The sequence below is a fragment of the Triticum aestivum genome, chromosome 1A (genome assembly GCF_018294505.1).
Source record: "Triticum aestivum cultivar Chinese Spring chromosome 1A, IWGSC CS RefSeq v2.1, whole genome shotgun sequence".
In the NCBI taxonomy this organism is placed as follows: domain Eukaryota; kingdom Viridiplantae; phylum Streptophyta; class Magnoliopsida; order Poales; family Poaceae; genus Triticum; species Triticum aestivum.
This window is the reverse complement of record NC_057794.1, coordinates 440,529,854-440,551,642: the sequence shown is the minus strand read 5'-3', so window position 1 is coordinate 440,551,642 and position 21,789 is coordinate 440,529,854. Positions and strand designations below refer to the sequence as shown.

The 21,789-nt window shown below is 43.1% G+C and overlaps 1 protein-coding gene across 1 annotated transcript; it reads right to left on the bottom strand.

The window, feature by feature from the left end:
- Positions 1–11,885: 11,885 nt before the first annotated feature.
- Positions 11,886–18,340, bottom strand: LOC123054687 (CSC1-like protein At4g02900). The gene is made up of 12 exons (XM_044478514.1): positions 18,056–18,340; positions 17,157–17,541; positions 16,822–16,971; positions 15,821–15,956; positions 15,562–15,663; positions 15,189–15,308; positions 14,987–15,067; positions 14,576–14,916; positions 13,429–13,674; positions 12,979–13,303; positions 12,466–12,699; positions 11,886–12,365 (listed from the first exon to the last, which is right to left on the bottom strand). The coding sequence occupies exons 2-12, from the start codon at positions 17,468–17,470 to the stop codon at positions 12,111–12,113; spliced, it is 2,304 nt and encodes a 767-aa protein (XP_044334449.1). The 5' UTR covers positions 17,471–17,541; positions 18,056–18,340; the 3' UTR covers positions 11,886–12,110.
- Positions 18,341–21,789: the final 3,449 nt, after the last annotated feature.

Below are 21,789 nucleotides of genomic sequence, written 5' to 3'. Positions count from 1 at the left end.
TCTTCCAAATACCATGAACCATCATGGCAGGAGTTCTCTTGAACCAAAGATCACAACCAGGGTGCTCTTGAGGAGTTCTCCATTCATAATTGTGACTCTGCCAGTCCTACCTCTCTGCATGGGTTATCCGGAAGAAACATGTTGAACTTGATTCGACATACTAATCTATGCATCCACAACTCAGAAAGTTATATGTTCCTTGAGTTGACCCTCCTCGGCTGTATCCCGACCCTAGTCTATCACTTGATAGTCAGGAATAGTTGTGCATTCATGTTCATCGATGCCTATTATTCTTGTGGTCCGTCAAGCCATTCTATTCTAGAATGACTAGGAGAAACAAACTCCAGTACCTCATCCATATCTAGGATTGGGTCAAAGCAGTTGTATTTCGCAGATCAAATGCAATCAAGCTATTGGTCTGTTCTACCCTGAAGTATTACCCTCCTTATGTCAGGAATGTCATGAGAATTGCACCTTTCCTTATGAATTCTTGACGTAGTGACACTTCTCGCCATCATTATTCATTCCTCGGTGTCGTGCTGTCGCAACCGGAATACCGACAAGTGAATCGTGATGTGTGAAATCAATACTCCTAGCAACCCCGTTGCATGGTAGTTAATGGACAACACTCTCATTCTTAGTGTGCTGGTTATTAAATCATCATCCTAAGATTGATCATGCTACCTAGTCCTTATTTCTGGTGCACTCTTCGATCAATGAGTTAGGATTGTGCCAGTCCCTCGCTCTCTTGATCACATCATCTTGCCCTGAAGAGCAAGATTGTTCTCGAGCTTAGTAACATATTGGTGGTTCATGATTTCCGGATATCTTCTCGGAAGTGTTACCTGGTTGTCCCCTGACTGTTATGTTGAGTTCGTGATCAAGTTGGTTTTCCAATAAACCACCCCTTCTCCAAGAATCTGTGTTGGATACCCCTGAGCTAGTTGGTTAAGCTAAACAACAACTTGGAGAGTTGGAAGATAAAAGGCTTTGCCAAATTTGGTTCTTTCTGAAGGGATATCTTTGTGTTTGTGTGTGTACTGAAGAAAGATGATATCTTCACCAATTGGTCCTCGTGATCAGTTGTTGGATCTATTGTCTTGTCAAAACTTTGACTTGAGTATGGGCTATCATCAAGTCAAATCAGAACCAACGATGTTCGTAATGTTGTCTTACTCGTGGATGATCCCTCGAGCATACACCATTACATCTTTTGGTCTGACCAATGCTATCACCGTGTTCACATGATGGTGGAAGTCCAGTGATATGGAAATTCCTGTGAGTTGCTGTTGAGCTCATCAGCGGCATTTTGTCTCCCCCATGATTCATGTTGAACATTGAGCTAGTGTTGGAAACTTTGTAAGCATTCCCTTCGTGTTCCGCCCATGAAGTATATGTTTGGTGAAAGAAGTGACTTTCTCTAAGTTCACGTGCACTAGGTGTAAGTTGCCGCCATGAATTTGAGAAAGGTTTGTTTTGTTTCCCTTGGAATCATCCCAAATCAGTCATGCATATGTGCAAAGTATTCTATGGTTTGGTAGATTAATTACCTCCACTCCATATGTGTTCCTAGCACACCAAGCCACAGATTGGTTTGTTCAAGGAGAAGAAGTTTCTTCTTAGGAGCTAGACTTATGCAAGGACTTCGATATCCTCGTTGATGGTTCCTCCTGAACTCGGTAGTGCTTCGTTGTAAGACTACCAGGTGGCCATGCTTGTCTAGGACAACGTGTTCACAGGTTTGTAGCAAAACCAGCTCATGTTTTGGAGCTTGCTATCACAGTTCATTCCCGAGAATCTCGCAACGTCATCTTGTCAAATTGTGTTGCAAACTCTCATTTTCCTTCTAGACTGGATGGGTCTGGAATATCCTAACACCAACCAGATCTGAATCTCAAGCAGATATGATGGTTGGAACATACTCCAAGAACTATATTGTTGGTCTCTCTATAACCGGTAACATGGATGTCGTGGCCAACACACCTATCCGGAAGGCCTATTATTGTAGTATCCTGGTTGAAGAAGTTGGTCACCTCCCCATAAGGATCTCGCAGGATCTGCCTCCATAGTTATTCCTTATGGATTCTTGAGCTTCCGAAGTCCGACCTTTTACTTGATGTTCTAGATATCAAACCATATCTATAAATGGATTACGCTAGCACATCAAGGAGAACATTAGAAGCGGAGTGCTAAATGTCTCTCGGTTGATCGTCCAGATTCTGTTCCCTTGGCCTCGCTAAGGTGAAATCTGAGAAAGTGTTATCTTCCTTTGCATCTACATCATCCATCACCATTCATCATGGTGGTATGTTGTGTTGCCAGGATCCTTGACACGGATATTGGTAAAACCTTGATGAATATGGAGATGCTCAAGTTCTTGAGAGCACGCGCAAGCACTAGGTTTTACCGTTGGTGTTAACTGGGATTTGCTTCCAGTTTCCTCGGTTATGTTATAACCTTTTCAAACAGTGGACTCACTCTCGACTGTTGAGTTCTTCCCCAGTTACCAGAATCATTCCCAACATTTGCATTTCGTTCCCAGCTTACACCTCAGTAGTTGTTGTTCAGGATCATCTTCAAAAGTGGACTTACCATGGGTCCCATCCATTTCCGATGATAAGCAAAGTCATCCATTGCGTTGTCTTCAACAAGATAGTCTACATCATCCATTTGGATCCGGATATGCCATTCCTTTGAACTCCGCCAAACGATCGATTGTGATTGCCTCAGGCTGGTATAAAGAGTTTCAATGATCTCTGAATCAAAAGTAATTCTTTTTGCCACTTAAGGGAATAATTCTACGAGTCACCTTCCCCGAGGTATCACGTTACGAAATCATGGCAAATATCTCCTTGCTACTTTGAAATTCATGCTCCATCTTATTCGAGTATGGAATTGTTGCCTACCTAGTGAACCTTCGCCAGCCGTTTCACTCCATCCCTCTAGGTGTATGCTTCGTGTCTCAGCTCAAGAGATGTTACTATGTCTCATTCCATGAGTTGATCTTGTGATCATTAAGATGATCCTAAGTTGCTCGAACCTCAGGGAGGTCGATTCTTCTTAAATTCTCCCTTTCTACTCATTGTCATGTTGGATGTAGTTCTCAAAGCAAGACGTCGAGATCAAGGTGATGCAATGAATCAACATCCTTGAGAAGGACATCTGGATCGTGAAGGTCGTGTTAGCTTTGTATCCCCTCTGTCTTCTTACCTCACGTCTTGAATCTCGGGACGAGATTCTTGTTTAGTGGGAGCGAGTTGTCACAACCCTAGAATTTGATTGCAATTAGTATCATAAGCATCCATGCATCATGTCTATATTTGTTTGAAAGTTGAAATGGGGATGGCAGAAACCCCCAGCACCACTTAATCCAACTAGGGTTACTAAAATATTTTTCAATGATCCTGAAATGCCCTTCAAAAATGTTCATCATCTTTGTCTTGGTCTAAAACCTCTGACAAAAATGGTGCAATACTTTCTAGGTCATCGAAAGGTCACTGGATTAAATCATATGTTATTTGAATTTGGGCATTTAAATGCTAGTAAATATTTTAAATGCCTAAGTAATCCTAAACTGAAATGTTCCATGTTGGATATATTCCAAACAGTGGGCATATGTTCAGTTTGGTGATTTTTGAAAGGGTCTAAGTATTTTTAATAAAGCCCTAAAGACTACAGAAAAATAGAAAACAAATTAAAAGAGAAAGAGGGAGAACCTACCTGGTGGGCCAACCGGCCCACCACTGTAGCAGCCCAGCCGGGCAAAGCCAGCCCAGCCCACCTCCACCTCCATGTTGTCTTCCACCTCCTGCCAGTGGGCAGGAGGGCGTGTGCCTGCGGCACGCACGCGCGCGCCCGACCACCTCCTGCTTCCCGGGGCGCCCTGAGCCTTCCGTCGCGCCACGCCGCCCCCAAGACCCGTATGGATCGATCTCTCCCTCCCTCGCTCTCCCCCTCGCCCGTTCCCCACCATGTTCGAAGCCTCCATGGACGCACCGCCGCCGTTCGCCGCTGCCATCGACCTCCCCACACCCATCCAGCTATGCCACGAGTTCCGCCTCGACCCCCGCGTCCTCTGCACCAATCCAGGCGCCGCCAGGAGCTCCGTGACGATGACCCCGAGCTCTTCTTCCTCCTCGGACCCGTGGATCACCGCCGGTCGATTCGCGCCATCGAGGACGTCCCCAAGCCCACTGAGCTGCGCTTCGACCTCCCAGTGAGCTCCTCCATCGTTTTCCCCTGTCCCCGTGGCTTGTCGCTTGCCGTAGCCGCGCTAGCCACCGTACCGAGCACCGCCGTCCGCCATGAATGCCGGGCATGGCGCTGCCGTGCCGCTCCACTCAAGTTGACGAGCCTAGCGAGCTCCTAGATGTACCAGGAGGCCATAGATCCCCTTAGCTGGCCTCGCCGTACCCTGCAGCCCCGCGCCCGCATCAACCCGAGCTCCGACCGCCGCCTCGCTCGTCGTCGGTGCCTCTGCAGGCCACCCCAGCTCCGACCACCTCCACCGTTGGATGCGCCACCCTGCTAGCTCCCCGTAGATGCTTCCCGCGCGCCAAACCGGCCCCCGTAGTGAAATCCTAAAGCCAACCGCCGTGTTTTGGTCGCCGCCGGTGGAACTCCGGCGAAGCCAATGTGGCATTGTCATTAGCCACTAATGACCCCACTAAACTAACCCCTAGCTCACTGACGGATGGGCCCCACTCCCTAATTAACCTGTTTTAGTTTCTGTTTAGTTTTAGCTAACCACAATGGCCCCACAAGTCAGTTTGACCTGGCCACGTCACCTGTTGACCGGACCCCACCTGTCTGTGTCACTAGCCTGTTCTGGGACACTGACCAGTGGGTCCCACTGGTCAGGTTTGACCTGGACCGTGCCCCGTTGACCTGCTGACGTCATGACAATGTCATGCTGACGCAGTAATTAATTTCTGTTTTAAAATAATTCAGGAAATTCCAGAAAATGACTTAAACTTCAAAAAAATCATAGAAATTAAACCGTAACTCCAAATGAAATAATTTATACATGAAAAATTATCAAAAAAAAATTCAAGGAATCTGTTTATGGCATTTTCATGCATGTTAGAAAAACTTATGGCTGCTGTTTAGGCCAATTCACATAAATGGAATTTAAACTCTCACATATGGAGTTTGAATTTGAACCTAGGGTTCAAACCAACTCCATTTAACATGTTGCTAGTTGCATTAGCTCAAAACACAGCATATTGACATGTCATGATCATGCATCATACTGTGCATTGCATTGATTGTGTTCTTTCTCTGTTGCCGGTGGTTGTCCCCTCTTGATAGACGTTGTACCGACGCTGTGATCGTTGACACCGATGAAGAACTATACTATCTTCAGAAGTGCCAGGCAAGCAAAACCCCATTGTTCATTCTGATACAAACCACTCTCTCACTCCTGCTCTCTTTTACTGCATTAGGACAACAACGATTCAACTGTTACATGTTGCGGTAGTTGAACCCCTTTCCTCTGCATGACCTGTCATTGCCACAGTAAATAGATGAAACCCACTAGCATGAGTAGGAGTTGTTTGAGCCCTGATGTGCCTACTCATTCATGCTTGTTTGTCATGCCTGCTATTGCATAGAGTCGTGTCAGGTCTGGTTCATCGGGGATGAACCGGAGGTGTGTAAACATGTCCTACAGTGTGTGAGCTAAGTGTGTGAACACGATTTGGTAAAGGTAGCGGTGAGAGGCCATGTAGGAGTACATGGTGGGTTGTCTCATTGAAACCGTTCTTAGGAACCAAGTTCTGTGTTTGTGATCCATGAAACAGTTACTACCACGCATTGGGCCCGAAACCAATGGACCCTCTCGGCTTCTTAATCACCCTTGTTCTCTGTCCAGGAGTTGCAACTAGTTCCTGGTGTTTATAGGATATGTGTTGGCGGCCGTGCGTAGCGCTGACCCTAGGGGTGGGCTATGATGCGGTAGATACACTGTGGCCGGGCATGCCGGGCGCCCGTTTGGTGTCTCGGAACCCTGTACACATCGTTCGGGGCCGTATGTGGAAACCTCGGCCGGACTCCCTGCGGATGGAACCTGGATAGGCGATAAACCTAGACTAGAGACTTGAGTGTTTAGGTAGGCCGTGGCCGACACCCTTGTTGGGCTTCCGCTTGAAGGTTGCCGAGTACATGTCGTGTAAACGGTGGTAAGTGGTGAGAGCGTGTGTGAAGAAGTACACCCCTGCAGGGTTAACATCATCTATTCGAATAGCTGTGTCCGCGGTAATGGACTTCTGGGTTGCCTATAACAGTTCATAGACAAGTGAAAGTGGATACTCTAAAATGCACAAGATAAGCGTGAGTGCTATGGATGGCGTTCTCGTAGGTAGACGAGAGCGGATCCATAGTAGTGTATTGATTGGTGAATTTGTGGACTCATGTGCGCCACCTCAAAAGAGTTGCTTGCAGTCGTAGTTCAGGTTAGCCACTGAGTCAAAGGTGGCTTGCTGCAGTTAAACTCCACCACCCCCTTTATTGATACCGATGCATATGTAGATAGTTCTCATGTAAGTCTTGCTGGGTACATTTGTACTCACGTTTGCCTATTTTATGTTTTGCAGAGAGACGTCAGTCTCGCTAGTATTTCCGTGTGGAATTCAACGTTTAGCTTGATACTTCAGCTACGATCTTGTGCCCTCGGTAGGATCTGGTAGATAGTCAGGCTTCTTAGCCTTTTCCATTTGTAGATGTATGTACTCAGACATGTTAAGCTTCCGCATGTGTTTTGACTTGTATGCTCTGAATGTTGGGTCATGAGACTCATGCTTGTAATATCTCGCTCCTCGGAGCCTAATGAATAAGTACTTTGAGTCATAGAGTTATGTTGTGATGCCATGTTGTATTTACACGTATCGAGCATATTGTGTGTATGATTGAAATGTTCAGGACACTTGACTTCCCGGCATGTGTTTCACTTTGTTCCTGTGTCTGTCCCTTCGGGGAAATGTCACGTGGTGACATCCGAAGTCCTGCCTAGCCTGCTACAGCCCGGGTTACCGGAGTCCTGTTAGCCCAGTGCTACAGCCCGGATTCACACGCTGCTGACCAACATGCTCGAAGTTGATTCACGTATGCCTGTCCCCATAGGTTAGTGCCGCTTTGGGTTCACGATTAGCCATGTCGGCCCTGGTTCTCTGTCATATGGATGCTAGCGACACTATCATATACGTGAGCCAAAAGGCGCAAACGGTCCCGGGCCATGGTAAGGCGACACCCGTGGGAATACCGTGTGTGAGGCCGCAAAGTGATATGAGGTGTTACCGGCTAGATCGATGTGACTTGGAATCGGGGTCCTGACATCCGGTTTATATAGACATCGGAGGGGCCTAGGGTTTGTACAGAGTCGGTTTACAAAGGAAGGAATCTACATATCCGAACGCCAAGCTTGCCATCCACGCAAAGGAGAGTCCCATCCGGACACGGGAGGAAGTCTTATGTCTTATATCTTCATAGCCCATTAGTTCGGCCCATGTTACATAGTCCGGATGCCCGAGGACCCCTTAATCCAGGACTCCCTCACTAAGTTGATTACCTATCTAACTTGTTTAATCTGTTATGCTAAGTTGATTACCTATGTAGCTTGTTAAATTGCTATGCTAAGTTGAGTAATGTTGCTATGCTAAGTTGAGTAATGTTGCCATGTTAATTGTCATTCTCTATCGCTGACGGAGGGAAACGTCGACTTTTTTTTGTTGCCTAGAAACTCTATTAGTGGCATGTGGAACATAAGCCATGCCACAACTGTGAAAAATTACGGGAGACGTGGTGTCCACCTCGCCACCAGTGGTGCCATATCAGTGGCATGGGGTTGACATGCCACTAAGGCACGTCGTCACTAGCATTTTTCTCTGCACTAGTGACACGATGCAGCAACCTCAGAGTCACCGCAAGATTCTAGGCAAGGTGTGTGTGTGTGTGTGTGTGTGTGTGTGTGTGTGAGAGAGAGAGAGAGAGAGAGAGAGAGAGAGAGATCAGATAAAGAAGGTCAAAGATGGTTATGGTCAAAAGATGCTCGTTGGCACTTTGACTTGCCACGTAAGCTCTGTGGGTGGGTTAACCAGTCAAGTTCACTATTATGACACACTAATATTTGAATCCATGATTTTTGTTACTCACTGCCCTCCAAAGTGGTGTTTTATTTTGTGATTTTTGTCGAAAGTGGTGGTTACCTATTACCATAGCCATATATGTGGGGGTTCTTAGCAATTTACTCTCCTCAAACTGATTTCCCCTTCCTTCTGGATCATTCAGGGCATCAACTTTATGCTCATACAAGTCATCATCACCATCTTCTTAGTCAGAATATGAATCTTCAATCCCCCATATCACACTGTGAATTTGAAGTTTCAATGTCGTTGCCATCTTCCTTGTACTTATTAGCTAAAGCTAGAGTTCTAGTAGTTGCTCGGACGGGAATAAACTTGAGCTATCAAGGTCAATGATATGATGAGAGCTCGATCATCACTTGATTGCACTTTAGGTTGCTTTTTGTGCTGATCAGGGAAGACACGACAGGTGTATAAGCAATGGCACCATCTCAAGCAAAGCCAAAAGTTAGGTGCACATGATCCAGATAAATTAGAAAAAACATATGACATGCCTTTGCCTTCTATATCATGTCCGGAGTTTGTTGGTATTTGCTAATCAACTTCATGCCATCCTCATTAACTTGCTCCTCATGCAAGAACAATAAACCTTCACTCTTCATTCATCTCATACCCTAAGTCCTCCCCCACATCTCCAATCTATAGAAAAGGGACATGTTTCCATGTCACAATAATGGAACAACTGAAATATGCCATCAATCATGTGAACTATTACGCCCAGATCCAGCCAAAAATCCTTCATGATTAAGCTCCGTTTAGAAGCAAATGTCTACAGTTACAACATGAAGTCAGAGAGAAACATGTCAGCTTTTAGAGCACATGCCACACGGAATTTGGGATAAAAAATACAAGCTTGAAACCAACATTTCACCCCAAATTGACTACAACCACAAAAGGCTAATCACAGTGTTGCACACATTACTACTCCCACCGTCCCAAAATAAGTGTCTCAACTTTGTACTAATTTTAATACAAAATTATAGTAAGGTTATAAGGCACTTATTTTGGGACGGGGGGAGTATATCGATGATGAATGGACAAACATTTTGCAAGAATCGAGTGGTCATGATATTGTAAATGTACCCCCTCATTTCTTTTTTACTTTGCATATATAAGTTCCGTCTTAAGTCAAACATAGTAAAATTTGACTAAGATTACAAAATAAAAAAACCAATCTCCACAACATAAATTAATACCATTAGATGCATCATGAAATTAATTTTCAAATCATATATTTTTATTTGTAAATGTTAATATCATTTAATATAAATTTAATAAAATTTACGAAGTTTGATTTTAGGCAAATCTTATATGCGGGATAAAAAACCCGAGGGAAGTATGTTCTTCCTTTTTTTGATTCATATAAGAGTCTTTTTTAGCAAGAAAACTAGGTCTTTATTGATCCATACCAATGTTTACAGGAAAAGCGATTGGGTCACTCGACGTGCCCAACCAAATATGGCGTCCGTAAGGTAGAGAAGTACCTGACCTAGCTAACCTATGAGCTTCAGTATTTGAAGCTCGAGGTTCGAAAACAAAATTACAAGAAGTAAAATTTCATATAAGAGTCAATGAGGCCTATCATTTCTGAAAAGAAGTTTCGGCCCATTGCTCACCCCGAATCCGTTCTTCTGTCTCACGTTACACTTCCCACGCGCCCGTTGCACAAGGAACGGCGCGCGCTCCGCTCTGGGCTGCGAGTCTGCAACCCGCCGCCGCCTCTCTCAGGCTCTCAGATGTCGCCGCCGCCGCCGCCGCCATTCCCACCACTTTATGCCCTACCTCACTCGTCACATTCCCCGCCTCCGCCTCATTCGCTCCCTCTCCTCCGCTCACCTCCGAGACCACCGCTTCCTCCTGCGCTTCGCTGCCCTCGCCAAGGAGCTCTCCGACCAGCCCGCGCCCTTGCCTCTCCCGTCCCGGCCGCAGTCCCCGCACCCCTACGACTACAACCGCCTCATGTCCGCGCATGCCGCGTTGGATGCTGTCGGCGGGGCCGGCGCCGGCGCCGACCGCGCCCTCCACCTGCTCGACGAAATGCGCAGCGTCCTCCAGCGCCGCCCAGACGCCGCCTGCTTCACCACAGTTGCTGCAGCGCTCTCAGCTGCCTCCCGCCCGGACGCCGCCCTCGCCGTGCTAGAAGCGATGGCCGTGGACGGTGTCAGGCCCGACACCGTGGCATGCACGGTCCTGGTCGGGGTGTACGCCTGCCACCTGCGGCGGTTCGACGCCGCCTACGAGGTCATGGGGTGGATGACGGAGAATGGTGTGCCCCCAGATGTTGTCACATACTCGACTCTGATATGTGGGCTGTGCAGTGCCGGGCGGGTTGCCGAAGCTCTGGGCGTGCTGGACTTGATGCTGGAGGAAGGGTGCCGCCCGAATGCGCACACATATACACCTATCATGCACGCGTACTGCACTTCTGGGATGATTCATGAGGCCAAGAAGCTGTTGGACTCGATGATTGCTGCTGGATGTGCTCCAAGCACGGCTACTTACAATGTCTTGATTAAAGCTCTTTGCAAGGCTGGAGCTTTTGAGGAAGTAGAGGTGCTTCTTGAGGAGAGCAGCTCAAAAGGGTGGACGCCGGATACAATCACATACAGCACTTACATGGACGGGCTATGCAGATCTGGTAGGTTAGATAAGAGCTTTGCATTGGTCGATAGGATGCTATCCAAGGGGCTGCATCCTAATGAGGTTACTCTGAATATCCTTCTTGATGGCGTTTGTCGCACCTCAAGTGCGTGGGCTGCGAAATGGCTTTTGGAGTGCAGTGCAGACATTGGATGGGATGCCAGTGTTGTCAACTATAACACCGTGATGAGGAGGCTTTGTGATGAGCGGAAATGGTTGGCTGTTGTCAAGCTGTTCACTGACATGTCGAAGAAGGGCATAGCTCCAAATAGTTGGACTTTCAACATCGTAGTCCACAGCCTCTGTAAACTTGGGAAGCTTCACAATGCACTTTGCTTGATGGGGAGTGAAGGGTTTGTTGCCAGTGTTATCACATACAATACATTGATCCGTCATCTCAGTTTGTTGGGGAAATCTAACGAGGTCTACCTCTTGCTTCATGACATGATTGAAGAGGGCATTGCCCCCAATGAAACCACCTACATTCTTGTGATTGATTGTCTATGTAGAGAGGAGAAATTCTTGGCTGCTCTTAGCTGTTTCTACCGATCACTAGAGGATGGTTTCTCTCCGTCTGTAGTTACAAGTATTGTACGAGGTCTCATTGTTGGTGGTAAGTTTGGCGAGTTGCATACTTTAATTGGGTGGATTCTTGGACAAGGCTTTGCAATAGATGTGTACTTGTACCGAGTAGTGATCATTGCTTTTTGTAAGAAAGGATACTGTCAAGGCACAGAAATGTACAAAGTATGTCATATATTGGAAAGAATGCTCAGCTTGAGATGATTTTTCTCCAACAATTAACACGGAAGAAATTCCAGTTCTGTTGCTATATTGTACTTTCCAAGATCTCTATAAGATAACCTTTTATAATTTTAGTGTCATCCTTTTTCCAGTTGTTGTTTATGTTGCTTATTTTCTTTATGAGCAGAGCCTCTAATTTACTTTTTTTTCGTAAGTTTAAGGCTTGAAAGTATCAGTAGAAGTTCTGAATTGATGCACCCATTTGCCCAAGTTCGTTTGGTAGGAAATTTGTTTTGACATATCCAAACTTTCAAGACTCCTGTAGCTTGCATTTGTAAGACATCATCGCATGCGCTAGTATCATAATATTAATAAATTCAACTGATGGAAGGACTCGATTCAACTAATGACAGTGTTTTGAGTTTTTTAAGTGCTCTGGGGCTCAAATCATAATCTTGCGCAGCAGCACATGCTAATGCAGTGATGCGACTGTTGATCATGTATATTGTACATTCTGCTACTTCCTGCATTTCCTTTTTGCTCCAACGTGTACAAGATCACCAAAAAATCCAGAAACTTTACATTTTCTCAAGCAGGATGCATCCGACTGAATTCTCCTTCACTAGTGCCAACACTGGAATTGAACTTGCTTTCTGCTGGTGTGTTCATGCGCGATTGACGCTTCGTCGCAACAGTGGGATTCTTCTCTTCTTCATCCATGGCAACAAGCTCATACATGTCATCCTTCTGGAAGACCGGGTGCACATATGCATCCTTCAGGTATTCTCTCAAACTCATAGTCGGGTCATTTGCTCGTTGCAGTGTGTCCTTCACCATGGCTTCCTGCAAAACCAAACAGTAAGTGTATGCACCAAGGCCATCCTAGCTCAATATTTGAGACACTATGGTGAAGATCTTAATGAAGGGTAAGTTTCAACCCTACCTGCAAGGGGAACTTTACATACGCTGGTTCAAACCGACCCTTGCAAACATAGTGGAACCATATGGTCAGGACAGGAAGAGGAAGGAGAGCGACAGTAGACTTCTCTGCTTCCTGTGTGCTCAGTAGTCCCAGTAGGAGGATTTGTGATACTATTAATGCGGCAATAAGTCGTGTTTGCACATCTGGCCAGAATAGTGCGCCGCTCTCGTATTGCTGGTTATAGACATTAATGATCTTGCAGCGAAAGAAGCCGAAAATATATTAGTGGCCTAAGCTAGTAGAAAAAATGAAGTATGAAAGCTGCCTAGCATGCAGGGTATTTTAGTTTACTGAATGAAACATCCAGTTGTTTACTAAGAATGGCATGGATAGTTATAACTTTATGAGCATAAATAGGTGTTTTATGCTGATATGAATGTGATGACAGCAAACATACTGGTGCAAGACCTCACAAAAAGAAATAAAAACATACTGGTGAAAGAACAGAAAGATGATATGAACAGGGATTAGTACCTGGTGTCTGAACACAAGATAGGCAAGGCTGAAGAACACGATGATGAAAGGAAGAAGAATTGGTGTGACAACAGCATATACTAGTCCTAGCAGGAAGTAGAGTTGTATTCGTGGTTCAGTGGTGCCAAAATCCAAGCTCCCAGGATCCATGGCCTGCTGACGATCCTGCTCAGTTCTGACCAAGAAAGTGTTCTTTATGTGGAACATGACCAACGGCTTCAACCTGAGAACTTCAGCAGCGATACCGGCCCATCCATCAACCATTACATATGTAATGAAAAATGTTGCTTTCATGGGAATTGATTCTCCAACAGTCTCTGGAATTCTTGTCATGACAAAAGGAGAACGAATGGCAAAAGAATTAGGTGGCAGTAAACATTGGCCCCATCCATTGTTTTAATAGAAATACCATTAATGCAAAAAAAGAAGCAATTTCAAGATCTAGCCTACTTGTTAGCTGGCTGATGGATAAAAGTGTCGAGCTGTTGGAATGCTGTTCCAGTTATTACACTCCCCAAGAATACATTGACAAAAAGGAACATGAAGTATGTTGATGCGGTCCTCCTGTCCAATCCAGAGATTGATATATGACCTTCCATCTTGCTCATGGTCATTAGAAACATCGGGAGAAGTATAAGGAAGATTTTTAATGCAATCCCTGGCAAGAAACCTTGTATAACTGACTTCAAAGAATTTCTGCAGGACAGTGCATCAATAATGAAAATATGAAACTAGATCCAGAAAGACAATATCTTCCAGACAAATACTCCCTCCGTCCCATAATATAAGATCGTTTTTGACAATACACTAGTGTAAAAAACGCTCTTATATTATGGGACGGAGTACAATATAGCCATTTTATGTAATTTGAGGTTTACTAAATTTATCAAAATTTCTTTCAGCACTTTATTGCTCAGTAAAGAAACATATTTGGGCAACATTTTTATTAATCGGTATTTAGGTTTCTAGAGAGCAGAATTGAGTATAACTTCTACCAATCTAGATTTCCAGCACTGGAAAAATATACCTTGTTCCCTACCAAAATAAATGGTATCTTTATAACATGTTCAAATCTTACATTTATTTGAGGTTCTTGTTTTCCACGAGCTTTATAATATCTGTTCAATGTAGCAACTAGCAAGAAAATGATATTTATGAAATAGTACAACATTACACTATATAAGATGTTAAGATGCTGTTGTTAAATGATGTTGAGAACGGCTACAAATGAACTGCAAATGTTGGCCATTGGCAAAATTGCTCCATGATGCATATCATTGCAAAGATCATCCAAGTCGGAGTATACCATCGCTGTGTCACTGGCATGTGGACCTGTTGCCCTCTTGTAAGCCTAACATGTCATGGTAGTTTGAATTTTGCACATCTTTTTGATTGAACCCAGCTAATTTATCAAATCAAAATGTGTACATGTAGCTCTTAGGACCTGAACTAACCGAGTCGCAAGCCAGTCATTGCCTTAAATCGTTGGAGTAGTAGGATGGCAGGATTCAGAAGATGCTTCTTGTGAAAAACATGCTGTAAATGCTCTTTTCTCTTATTTAAAATTCAACTATAAACTACTAGAAATAAAACTCACCTTTCTATTATGGGTTTCAAGAAAGGAAGCAGCCGCTCAATCTCATCTAGATTTGCCAAGGATTGGACAAATGCAATTGGTATCATGAAGAAAAAAGTGAGGAAGAACAGCGCAACGGAAATGATAAGCCTCCTAACCGAGAGCTCAACAAAAGGGATTGCGAGATTAGGCCAGTAAACATCACGAGGTTCCGGAGCCCACTCGGTTAGCCACACTGTCGGATTACTTGTCTGCTGTGTTTGAGCACAAACAGCAGCCCCCCACTGACTTTTGAAAGAAACAAATGCCGCCGGCATAATAGCATTAGGGTCACTCATCACCTTTTGTCTCTCCACGTCTTCCTGGAACACAAGTTAAGGACTATCAATATTGCCCAGTGTTGTGGACCATTCCTTTCAATGAAGCTAGTACCTGTTTACATAGCTCCTCAATTTCTGCCTTGTAGTATTCTATAGCATCCACCTTTCGCCCCCAAAGACCCCACAGTCCTGTCTATAAGAGATGTAGTCTAGTCATATACCACTTGCCAGATTAATAAATCACACAGTGAAATAGCTTTGTTATAGATGAAAAGAAGCTTCAAGTGCATGCTTTGCATAGGAGAAAATCATACCTTCATAGTTGGCTTCTTTGCAGGATTATGAGCATGCTGATTTTCGTAGTAGACCAGCCAGTTCTTCAAGCCTTTCTTCTTCTCAACCAAACCGGCAAGGGCGTTTGCATTGTATACAATCTGTTGATAACACACTCACCAAATTACTCCAAATGTGATAATAAAAAAGGAGCAACTGGAATTTTGGTATAGACATGGTATCCCTTTTTCTAGAAGAGTAAACAGATGCTTCTACTTCAGATGAAGAGTATAGAAAAGCTTGCACTTCAAAATAAAAATATCTGCTTCAGTTTTATTTTTCTTGGTTCTCGTTAATGTTTTTGTATTCACCATAACAATACCACAGTGGAGATAAGATCGGCAAAAGTAAAACCTGATGACTGAGGTAATGATCTCGATGATTCACAGCAAAGAAGTGCTCAACATGTTCACTAACTGTTTCATCTGGGTCCGGTGGTACATTTCTCACAAGTACCTAAATAGAGCAGAAAAGTAGGAAACTTTACACAACACTAGTAAGTCTGCTAAAATAAGTTTAAACGCAACAAGTCTAAGAAGATAAAAAAATAACATTTAAATCTGATGATTTTTTAATCTATTAGTTAAATTGGTATGAAGAATATATTTCTTACCGTGAATTGATCAGGTCGACGACTCTGATTAGCAAGAAAGCGCAATCTCATAGTTGTTATAACCTTATATTCATGAAACAACACGTAAAATGTCCAAAAGGTAAACACATAGGCCATTCCTATATGTATCCAAAACCTATGAAAACATTCAACAGTTATTGTCAGCCAAGTGAAGACGTAGACAGTACAAAACATAGATATTGAAAAAGAAGAAGTCCGTAAGAGAAAATTTGTAGCTATATGGAGTCATTCAGTTTCAGTTGCAGATACAAAACATGAGTTGTCTTTGTTTTGCTCCAAATATATGCAGCCTGCGTATGGTTTTTTCCTGGAAGCATTACAGTTCAGTATTATCTCCAAAGCACTGGCTTACTCCCAACTCTTAACATTTTATTTTTCAACACTCTACAGCTAGGTTTTTCTGTTTGTTAAGTACAATGCAAAATTAAGTTATTGTAGGTTGCACCATAAGTCCTAACTAAATGGCTTCCTAGAGGGTTAAGCAAAGAAAATTGTACTTTTTTTGAACGGAAAACTGTAGTGAGGCCCTGACAGTAAAATTGTATGTAAAGGAGACATAAATACAAGAGGGAGCTGCATAAGGGGGTGTTAAAAAAAATACTACGACAGAATCCTAAAGATTGACTGCAAAAAATGACAAGAACTGGAATAACCTTCACTAACGGACCTTTTTTGCAGGTAATCCTTACATGTGGAAGTAAGAACATGGCTAAGTTTCAAATGGTTCTGTTTGGTAAGTAATTGATCAACTTAAACCAGTTCAATTACCAACGGTTTCGGTTTAGCTATAATTAAGCCATTACTGCGTAACTATTTTGTGCCACTTTATTATGGATATAGAATATCTGAAAATAATACGATAGTTTTTGCGATCTTGGAACACTCCGTAATAGAAAACACACAGCTCTTCAAAGAAACAACATGATCCATGGATGTGCTGTAAGAAATACAACATATAGGCGGAGTAAACAAAACCATACCGTTTTGAACCTTTTCCAAGATTTGATATCGAAAGCTTGTCGATTTCATCATAATTCAGATCCTTTTCATGTTCCAAAGTTCCACTACTCCAATTAACAGGTACTAGGACAATGAATGCCAGCAAAGCAATTGGCACAAATATTTTTAAACTGTAAAGCAAGAAAGCAATGCGCCGTCAGTAAATGTAATTTCTTTGTCTGTCATCTCAAGAAAGAGTCGTGTTTTATACTAGCAGTCGAGAGCTCGAGGTCATCTTTTTTGAGCTTGCAAGACATGAAAGTGAAAGCAAAAATACAGTGATGTGAGAATTGAGAAACATGAAAATCATGCTGACCCAAGAAGGTAGATGCGGACATATACTGCGGCGTCTAGTCCTGCATGCTCAATTAGCTCTGGCTCCGGCATTTGTAGTGCTGCGGGCATCCAATTCAGAAAGCGCAGATACGTCGAGAAATCGGCGTTCACGAATTTAGAGAAACCAGCCCCGATGTGCCTCGGGCTGCTCCTTGTCCCTTTGAGGTACCATTTTGGAAAGTACACCCGATCATTAATGGGTTGTATCCTCAGAATTGCAAACGCTAGAAGAAAACCCAATGCTGATGATATGTTTATCCCCGCAGCAACGGCGATTTCGTTGAGGGAACCCATCTGTCTGTCTCTAGAGAGACTCACTCCAGAACACGCTTCATCAAAGCGTAGTTAACTGCAAGGCTAAATATCTGCATAGAAAAGAAGCAATGGGAACAAAAAAGAAGTCTCTTAGAGTTAATAAAACCATGGTCATCTGCTGTAATAATATACTTAGTAGTAGGATGGCCATCTGCTGGTCATGATAAGAGTACGAACATCAAATCCTTGTGAGTAATTCTTCTGGACAACTTGGAAAGATTTCTGCAGTTCATACCAGAATTCCATACCGGAAAAACCAGCAGGATAGAAAATGAAAACCTAGATACAGCCAATATAGCAATAACACGTGTTAAGCTTGTTAATGACAATATGTTTTTTTTTGTCCTGGGAAAATGCATGTTAGGTGCAACATACACAGGAACGAATGTGATCCGAAGAGATTTTCAATGACATCGTTCGAGGATCTATGAAGCGGCGCCCCCAGAACATGCTCCATTTTGGTTTGCCGATAAATGCATGCCTTGACCAATATCACCACCGGATGAATCAAAGGCACTCGAGATTGGGCACAGCCATGTATGAGACGGGGTAGGAGGGCATTACCTCCTAGGCTAGGCACCCCTCACGCTTCTTCGCCGGACGACGCTTCCTGCGGCCGCGATCGGCGCGCCGGCCGGGGAAAAGGCCCGCGGGCAGAGACGGCAGGGAAACGCAGAGAGATTTGTGATGGAGATTTGGATTTTGCCGGGCGATGGCGAGGGGATGGGGACGACGACGCCGGGCCGGGGCCGGTTCCCTCGTCTCGGCTGGCGCGCGCCTCCCTTGTGTCCGGCTGCGGGCCGCGGCGGAATGACGATACGATGGAGGGGTGGCGGTTTCCAACCGACGTCCTCGTCGGTTAAATTGCAACTGTACCAGCTCAGAATTTTCCTTTTTTGTAAACTCTCGACCAAATTTCATGCACTGTACGTACTTAGTGTACCATTTATATTAGACTATTATGTCTCCTGAATTCAACTTGTATGTTAGAATCCAAACTCCAATTTTTAAAGAAAAAACTGAGTTTGATTCTACAATGTTTCAACTTTAAATATTTATATTTCTTTCATGAATATGCAAAAACTTGTGTATCTTTGATTGATAGAAGAAGTAGAAGTAAGTACAAAAAAGAACGGAATGAGGTACATCGCATGTCACATCCATAAAATGGCGTAACACATGGTGCCTGAAGCAGAGAGACATGGGATGCTCGGCCCAAACAGATGCTACAATACAACACCGAACTACCCTGTCCAAGAGAAATAATCCAAATCAGGATGATGTCCCAAAAATCGTAATTTAGTACCACACACACACGATGAGCAAGCAAGACGATACCAAAAATTATTGTCACATGGAAACGAGAATTATTCATTATGTTGATTTTTGCCATTTAAATTTTGAACCTCGTGTTTACACATAAAAATTGACTCGATGTCAATTGGAGATTGACTAACGTGTTGTCTGCGTAGGGCAGGATCAAACAACACAACTATGTGCACGCTTTCCAAAAATTTATGTGTTTAATTTTTTATCGCTGCGTCACATAGTATGAATTTTCAAGGGAATTCCTTTAAATTCGATGGGTGGTATCCACCACGGCGAGGAGGACCTTTGGCCTTACCCGCGGATTAATTCATGCAAGTGGTCCCACATAGTTGTACATGTATTTTTTGTAAAACTTTGTTTTCTTTTCAACCTTGTCTTCACACCATAACACAAAATTATCTGAAATTATTGGAGATGACCGGTGCACAGAGGAGCGAGTTTGTGTATTTTGGTGGGTACAACTGTGCAGTAGGTTCCACCTACAAATTATTTTCTAACTTATTGAGCCATTGAAGCAACGCATTGAGCTACAATCCGACGATTCCATCGTCGCTATGAGTGGACAATTTTAAAGATATGGTAAGTTATGGTAAGAATTCTCGCAGACCTTCCTATTATGAGGAAATCCACAGAAGTTCAAATGGGAAAGGAAAGGGAAATCCAACTGGTTTGATTGCTTGTGTGATCCTTTTGAAATGGATGGTGTGAGTTCATTAAATGCTCGACAAGCCGCCAGATTAGCGGCACACAAATCATGTTCACCAACTGAGTTTGTTCAATGGTTGTATCATAATTGGTTAATGAAAAAAAAAACGGGCTGGGACTAAAAAAAGTTTGGCGATGTGTTTGCTCCTGAGTCAGAATTTATGATTTCAATTGTTGTGGGAGTCAACTTATTCCTGGAATTCAATTTCAATTTTTGAATCCTATATCCAATCCATGAGAGCCAAAACGATGTTAGCATAACAGGTGGATGATGCAACACGTTGTTCTTATTGTAAAGATTGTTTTATTGTGAAATTGGTGGTTGTACAAAGAAAAAGATATGTGCAAGGTCGTGGTTTATCATAAATTGTACTTCCTGCTAAAATATTTGGCTATATATATCGCCATGATTATCCTTTCTAATTCGTTAACAACGTTACCTTTTTCTTTCAAAGTTAAATCTTGTTTATATTAAATCAATAGAACATCATATACAACCAGATATAGATTAAGTAAACCAATAGACACAAAAACGTCTAATACTATGACTACGACTATGACTACGACTATTAGATGAATCACATTGCCCTTCAACGCACATCAAACTGTATTCTTCAAGCCCATCGATCCTGAATTGATCGTGTCAACAAATGTTTCAACGCTACCATCGTAGCTCCATAGACCTCACCTCCTTCTTTCACTTCCCATGGTCATCGCCGACTTTACTATGCCACTACTTCTATGACTTGCTTGTTGAGTACCTGACCTAACATTTAGTCAAATAAGGATTGTTAGACCCATCACCCACAACCGTGTTTCGAGGCCTCTATGATTTTCTTTAACTAGCTAAACAGTCGTGTGTTGCTATGAAAAATTAATTAAATGCTCGTATATAGATATAGAAGCCTTCTTTTTTGCATGAACTAGTTAAACTCTTGTGCAATTGTAGGCCCTAACTTTGTTGGAATAAAACAACATCATAAATATACATCAATCAAATCGGTTAATTAAAAGATCATGATACATTTGCTGCAACGTAGGATGTATCATATTTGTAGTACCTAATTTTTATTATTGATAATGTGAGAATTAATCTGTGAATGGAAGACCACCAACTTACGAATTTATAAGAGCAGATATAAGGGATGTATTGTGAACCCGACATGAAAAAAAAGACACATAGGTTCATGTGGTTGTGTCAAAGGTTTGACGTCATGAAGTATCTGTACACTTTGGAACTCTTTATGATTAAACACCATTTAAAACCACTTGAATACAACTGAACCCATTGGACTTTTCATTTTTCGAAAATGGTGAATAGTTCGAATATAAAACATAAAAATGGCAAACTTATGGAAGCTACCTATGGGTCCCCACTACCCCCCCCCCCCCCCCCCCCCCCCCCCCCGGGCCTCTTTGGATCACAGAAATTTAGAAATGTAGAAAAAGGAAAAACATAGGAATGAGATGCCATGTACTATGAATTACTACATGATGTCAAACCATATGAATTTTATAACACGCGCCTTTGGGTAGTGCACAGAAAAATGGATGCATAATGGCAGACGATTGAGGAGAGAGAATAGCGAGATATAGTGGACTACATCCGTCTGGGTTTATTGGGGCCCATCATATTTGTGTCAGGCTTTGGCCGTCTATATGACTAATAAAATATAAAGTACACGCTATAAAAAGTACATTGTTGGATTTGCATTTGAAAGTGTTTTCCAATGGTATAATTTTCATAACATATAATCTACATTTTACTAGTTAAATTAATATGTCAAATTTGGCCCAAAATAAAAGGGGGACATAATAAACCCAGACGGAGAAAGTTACTGTATTGGACTTCTCGAAAGAAAGTAGAAAATAAAGTGAGGTTTGAGCTCATGTCTAATAAATATATACGGAGTGGAGGGTATATGAATGGATTCCGTAGGAATTTGACGAACCGATTCCTATGATCCAAAGGACTTTCATAGAAACAATTCGTATGGTCCTTCATAAAATTCTTTCAAAATATAGAGGGTCGACACCATCCGTTGAGTTCAAAAGGGGGGCAACCGGGACAAACTTTAAGTCAGATTCGATTTACTGCAGCTGTATATATGGCGAGGGACCATCGACCAAATCAAATCGGACGATTGCCGGGGAATAAAGGTGAGGGACCAGCGGCGTGGAATTTTGGAGGAGTTCTCGAAGTCTCAATTTCTTTCGTCGACGATGGAGACAACTCAACACAGTGTAGTGTTGTGTTTTGGATG